Source organism: Xenopus laevis, chromosome 4L (genome assembly GCF_017654675.1).
Source record: "Xenopus laevis strain J_2021 chromosome 4L, Xenopus_laevis_v10.1, whole genome shotgun sequence".
NCBI classification, from domain to species: Eukaryota; Metazoa; Chordata; class Amphibia; order Anura; family Pipidae; genus Xenopus; species Xenopus laevis.
Genome location: NC_054377.1, coordinates 32,480,199 through 32,487,261, shown reverse-complemented (window position 1 = coordinate 32,487,261; position 7,063 = coordinate 32,480,199). Strand labels below are relative to the sequence as shown.

Genomic DNA, 7,063 nt, shown 5'->3' with positions numbered 1-7,063 from the left:
CCAGGAGCATGGGACTACTATAGGGGTGTGATTTGTGCCCACATATGCCAACTTCTACATGGGTTGGTGGGAGAAGACCAAGAAAGCCCCTACATTTTGACTCCAAGCTTGTTTTTGAAGGGGGCAAAGTGTGCCACTTTGTAAAACCAGGTCAGTGATATATTTATTACCTACACAGTGTGCCAAACAATCTGTAGGCTATACTAAACACCTAAACCTAGATCCAATAGTGAAGCAACATGGAGTTAAACAGTATATATCATAAAGTTGTTTTAAACAACATTTACTGCAAGCTGCATTTATACATATGTTTCAACAGGATCAACATAAATAGTGTAGAATAGTGAGTTAACTGTACAGTACTAAATGAATGCTAAACTTAGATTTAGTTTATAGATCTCAATACACTGTAGAATTTTTTTTTCTATTACACTGAGCTATGTTGTGCAGACATCTCTGTGTTGTGTATATTTCACAACCTTCTGATTCTAGACATTTTTCAAAACAGTACAGGCTCATCACATTGAGAGTAGCTACAAAGTGACCCACTTTGAAGAGGCAGGTGCTCTAGCAAAGGTAAATTTACGGTTAATAAGTGTTGTGACTTGATTATTTAGATTTGAGAAACGTAACCTTTAACATTTGCCTAGCTAAAATGATTCATCAACATTATTCATAATTTTTTGAATATATTGTCAACGTATAAGCAAGGATTAGAGGGCCTTGCTCATAAGACCATAAGGTGCCAAGTTGGGATAGGTGCTAAACGGTGATTGGGGTTACCCTCCTAAGGGTGTAATATTCACTTAGGTATTGGAAACTGCTTGCAGCCCTAGATGTCACAGGCACTGGCTACCTCCTGGGTAGTCTTAGTGTAAGTCCTTCCAGACACATGTGAAGCTACTTTCTTGCTGCCTCATAAGACTGTGCAATAAAATGGATTTTGTATATTTTATAGGGTGTCTTTTTGCCTGCAACCTTTCTCTTGTTCAATCACCAGGGTGGCTACTTAGTAACAGCAAATGTCTAGTAACAGTGTAGAAATTTCACTTTTAGAAACTTCTAGAATCAGAAGGTCAAAAAAATTAAGCCTTCCACCTTGGCTGTGGAATATACTCAGTGATCTGAAGTCTACACAACAGAGCCCAGTTAAATATGATGGTGTTTTTTTGCATTATACTTTTCACACACACACATAAGATATTTGGTTTTCATTTAGCAATACCCCTTATATAATTATTGTTTAATTGTGTAATAATAAAATTGTGTAATAATACAGTAGAAGATTAAACTTCTCAATAAGATGTATGCTCAATTATGTGTTTTTTTTTTTGCTGATATAGGAACAAGCTAACAACTATGTTTAACCCCTTTATCTCCTGAAATTTCAGCTGGTTAAATATTCTATATACCTAAAGGTCACACAATCATTTGATGATGATGCAATGTAAAATTCCACTACATATCTTTAAGTTAATTCCAGAGCAGCTGATTGGTAGCTTGGGAGTATTTATACCCTTAATAACCACTCATATTCCACAGCAGCAAAGAACCATGGCACTTCTCTGGCTTTTGTCCTGCATTGCCCTTATTGGGAGCACGTATGGTATGTTTAAAGCAATTTGCTTCTTAGTATCTTTGTTGTAATTCATTGGTTTCATTTACGCAATTGTTTTGATGACTATTCTCTGATGCATCCTATTTCTTTCTTATATGTAAGGCTGTGGTAGCCCAGCCATCAATCCAATACTTTCTGGATATGCTAGGATTGTGAATGGTGAAAATGCAGTACCTGGATCCTGGCCTTGGCAAATTTCTCTGCAGGTACTGTGAAAACTTGCATATTGCTGAATAAGAATGGAACATTCTGTTTTCTGTTTTCACTTTTTTAACACCATTAACACTATTAACACTTAGGGGCAAAAAAAAAAGCAACTGATTTTATACTATATCATTTTACAAGTAAAATCAGATAATGTATTTAATAATATCAACTTTGAAGTTTATAAACCTAATAATGGGACGGCATAATTATTAGTAGGTTCTTAGCCATTCCTTACTTATAAAGTACTGGTCTACCAAAGATACTTGAGAAATGTTGCCATGCTGAGCTTCTGCTTTAAACATTTATGGAGGAATGTAATAAAAGTCGGTAACTGAAAAAATATTCACACTGCAAAAAGTTATGCCTTTGTGCGAACAAATTTGCCTTTGTGCAAATTTAATATAGCTTTTGCGAACCCGGAAACTGTTTAGCAAACAATTTTCGACAGGGGAAGAAAGTTTGTGAACTTTACAGTTTGCGCCAGTGCGCAGTGAATGTAATAAAACGTCTAAACGAAAAAGTTGCTCCAAAAGATTACGACACCTTCAAGCACTTCTTAAAAGTGGGCAATGCGCAATTACAATTAGCAATGCGCAATTACAATTCGCAATGCGCAATTACAATTCGCAATGCAATAACTGTTTAAGGAAGAGTATTACATTGCAAAATGCTAACTTTTATTCTTATTTCTGCAAATTGCTTTGCTGTTTGCAACTTTTATTACATTCCCCCAATAGACTCTTTATATATAGAATTTTTAGCAAGTCATTTTCCAATATTTCTTTCAACATTATTATATATCACTCTGATGTAAAATGACACCTGCAATTTTTCAATACAAACAAAATCCTTGAAAAGGTCTCTTATTGAATTAGATCTCAACCTTTCTGCTACAATGATAAAACAATTTTATATACATAAACATTGTTTGAGGATTGAGAAAGGCACATAGGCGAATTTCAACGTCCCTTGAACCTCAAACAACTCCTCTTAAGGATCTCCTTAAACCAGAAAAAAATAAAATAACAAACCAAACACATATGACGCAGTTTCAAAAATGCCTACTGTGGTGACATATTTTCTTTCCAGAATTAACAACAGAAAGAGCAGACTGTTTACAATTTCTGTATTTTGTTAAATTTATGTAGGACAGCACTGGTTTCCACTTCTGTGGTGGCTCTTTGATTAGCGACCTCTGGGTTGTCACTGCTGCACATTGCGGTGTCACGTAAGTAGCTCTCAGTAAAATCATTATGTTATGTTATTTAATTATGTGATGTTATTATGTAATAATTTACTCTAAAGAAGGGGTTAAGTAGAATTAAGATAAAATGTGTACTAGTTTAAGTGTAACGAGCCAAAAGCAACCAATAAGATGTTTTTAAACTGGTCACAGGTAAATGTTTCCTGCTGCTTGGCTGATATATATATTAAATTAATTAGACCTGTAGCAAACATTAAAGCTTTTATTACGTGATCCCCTCCATATCCGTTGGATTTTATTTTGATTAAAGAGATTTTACATTACATCTGTTTATCCCTTCAGAACCTCCCACCGTGTTATTCTTGGTGAATATGATCGTTCTTCTCCAGCTGAGCCTATCCAGACCAAAACAATTGCCAAGGTAAGCTACAATACAAATAATTACAATTAATAACCTACAACTTCTTGACACAGAATTAAACTTTAAAGGAGATGACCACTTCTAAATTACCAGCACTAGTAGTATGTTGAAATGTACATCACATCATCACTTCAGCAGTTAAAACTGCCCTTAAGCAATTGTGTATTTTTTACATAACTTTTTATTCAACTTTCATGCCAGATATGTTTTTCAACTCCATTCCTCAACTTCATTCCCGGGGTTTTAACAAAAAAAATATGGATTAACTATACTGTATTCTAGGTAATAGTATAAAAGGCTGCAAAAAGGGGTCACAACCTCACTAATATGTGAGCCGAGTACAGTCTGCAATAATATACTGTACAACAATAAGTAGCATTGTGTAAATACTATGGGGCAGATTTACTAGGGCGAAATGGCCGTAAGAGGCAAAAATCTAATTTTCAGGGAGATTGCCAATTTACTAACAGGGATAGAGGACAATTCAAACAAATTTTTGAGTTTCCTTCACCAGCTTAGAACTGGCGAACTGATATGATGAAGGTACATCCTCCTCAATCTTATATCACATCAGTGACATCATATCCTGTATGCCAAAAAGTCATAAAAATTTAAAAAAACACTGGCGTTTTTTATATTTTGAAGAGGTATTGTCTTTAAAAGTTGTAATTAAATGTTTGTTTTAACATTTTTTTTACCATTTGAGGGGCATGCCACATTTGTTTTAGGATGGGCTCATGTCAATGACATCTCTTTTGCCTTTATTTTGCTTCCTTAAACATTTTTAATACGTGGCCATTTCAAGCATTTGTACCAACATCTCTAATAAAGTCATATATAAGACCGATTTGAACCCGCCCAATTCAATTTGACCTAAGCGTAAGTGTACTAACGAAGTTTTGCTAGGTAGAAACTAATGTTAGTGAAATGCTCATGCTGAAGAATTTATGCTAGTAAAACTTTCGGCTACAGTGTTGTGTTAGCGAATTTGCACCTGACGAAGTAACATGAAGTATGGTGAAGCCTTCCCAGGTGAAAATTCGCCCTTCAGTGAATTTGCCTCTTTATTTTTTATATAACAATAATTATTCTTTAAATACATTTTTAGTATTTTATTCTAAGCAACTTTCATGTTGGTATTTTTTTTGTGTTCAACTTTTTTCTTATCCTTTATTGATTATATTTCTATTGAGGCTCTCTACTTTGATCCACTCTGTTACTAGAGTAATTAAGCTGTTGAATTTTCTAGCCTGTCAGCTGCACAACAAAAAATGCAAACAATTAAAAAAACACAAAAGACCAATTCCAAATTATGATCTAGCATACTAAAAGTTAAATTTAATGTCAACCACACCTATAACATGGTACTCCTTATGGGCTGCAGGGCGGTAGTAGGGTTCTAATTCCTGATCTGTTCAACATTAGGAGAAACATTAGTCTGTTCTCAGACCCCCACCATTCATTACACGGCTCAGTTACCTAAGTAATTACATTTTTAGCCAATCTTTAAACTTTTAACAAAAAATTGTTATTGTACAACTATTGATTCTAATATATCAAATTTTGTTAAAGGTTTTCAGACACCCCAGTTACAACTCGTTCACCATTGCCAATGATATCACACTTCTGAAACTGTCCAGCCCTGCTTCCTTCAGCAACACTGTTTCTACTGTCTGCGTTGCTGCTTCCGTAGATGCGTTCAATAGTGGCGAGAGATGCGTCACAACTGGCTGGGGCTACGTGGATGCTGCCTGTAAGAAAGAAAAAAAATCTGTTCATATTGCTGTGTTCACTTGAAAGGCCTTAGTTGAGGCAACAACTTAGTTTAGACACATAAAGGTGTGTGGCACAGTTGAAACATTAAGATTGGCTGTATGCATGGTTAGTGAATTATTATTTCAATATTTAAGGTGGGTTAGAAAGGAATGGGAACAGGCAATTTAATTTAACTTCTTTTCTTTTGCTCAATTTCTCCTTTTCCTTAGGAAGCTGTCCATATTTATTATTTTTTTGTCTTCCAGCTAGATTAACCCCAAACAAGCTGCAGCAGGTAGCTCTGCCTCTTCTAAGCAACACTGAATGCCAGAGATATTGGGGAAGCAAGATCCTAAGCACAATGGTCTGTGCTGGTGCTTCTGGTGCCTCTTCTTGCATGGTATGTTTTATAGCAATGCTCATTTCTTTTTTTGTTATATTGTAATTAGGCTTTGGGAATGGGGACTGCAATTTTATATATTGCAGAATAGCTACTTAGTAGGTTATAAAGACTACCAATGCATGTCAATATATACAGTATATTGTTAAAATATATATTTATACAGTATTATTTATAGTATTAATAGTACAGGTATTGGTACCTGTTATCCAGAATGTTCAGGACCTGGGATTTTCTCAATAAGGGATCTTTCAGTATTTTGGGATCTCCATACCTTATGTCTACTAAAAACAAATTTAAATATGTAATAAACCTAATAGATAATAGATTTTTTTGCCACCAAGAAGGGTTAATTATATCCTAGTAAGGTTTATATAGAATGTACTGTTTTATTATTACAAAGAAAAAGGAAATCATTTTTAAAAACTGTAATTATTTTATTAGAATGGAGTGTATGGGAAATGGCCTATCTTTTGTTTGTAACTTTCCAGATAATGGATCCTATACCTGTACAGTATTTATAGTATTATTATGTTATTAGTTTGTTAATTCCACTTTCTTATGACTAGTTGGTACTCAATGGTCTAAATATTGCTATTTTGATATTATCGTAGTGTCAGTACAGACTTGCACTTGTTATATGATTTACCCAAAATGCAGCAACATAGTAAAGAATTCCCTAATAATATACCGTTTTACTTTAAACATTTTCAGGGTGACTCTGGTGGACCACTTGTGTGCCAAAGAAATGGAGCTTGGGTGCTGGCTGGAATTGTGTCCTGGGGAAGTTCTACATGCTCTCCATCATCTCCTGGAGTATATGCTCGTGTCTCAACTCTTAGATCCTGGATGGATCAGATAATTGCTGCCAATTAAATACATCTATCTGTACTTAAACATCTGTATTAAATGATATTTAATTAAAATAAACTTATAGCCAACTCATTTCATGCAATATACGTATTTGTATTTATTTGTACTACCTCTACATGCCAATGGGATGGAAGGTAGTGGGAGGCTATGATCTCATTCCTAAATGTCAATGGTTAGTAAAACAATATTAAATGGTGCTTGAACATAGTTTTGCATTCATTCCCATGTCAACAATAAAGGAGGGGGCAGTACAACATATCTATATTGAATCTAGTGCCCGATGTTAAGACAAATATATCTTGAGAATTGCTTACCTGTAATTGAGTTTTAAGTTTGCAATGCAAGTTGTTAAAAAAGCCTAAACGAAACATTTGCAGAGTCTTACCACCCATTCTCTTTGCTAACTGCTGATGTTAAAATTTTAGCCAAACTTTAAGAAACCGCCTAAAAAAGGTAGTGCATACTCTCATCAACGATGATCAATTGGGATTTATGCCAGGGAGGACAACAGCACTTAACATTAGGCGTTTATTACTGAATTTAACCTTAGACTCCATAAATAAAGGTTCCAGAGCTGTGGTGGCA

The 7,063-nt window shown here is 34.7% G+C and overlaps 1 protein-coding gene across 1 annotated transcript; it reads left to right on the top strand.

The window, feature by feature from the left end:
• Positions 1-1,538: 1,538 nt before the first annotated feature.
• On the top strand, positions 1,539-6,550 carry ctrl.L (chymotrypsin-like L homeolog). Its single transcript, NM_001086336.2, is given in 7 exon segments — positions 1,539-1,606; positions 1,721-1,824; positions 2,974-3,053; positions 3,372-3,450; positions 5,023-5,203; positions 5,472-5,605; positions 6,320-6,550. Coding segments are annotated over 7 exon segments (792 nt in total). The 5' UTR covers positions 1,539-1,554; the 3' UTR covers positions 6,482-6,550.
• Positions 6,551-7,063: the final 513 nt, after the last annotated feature.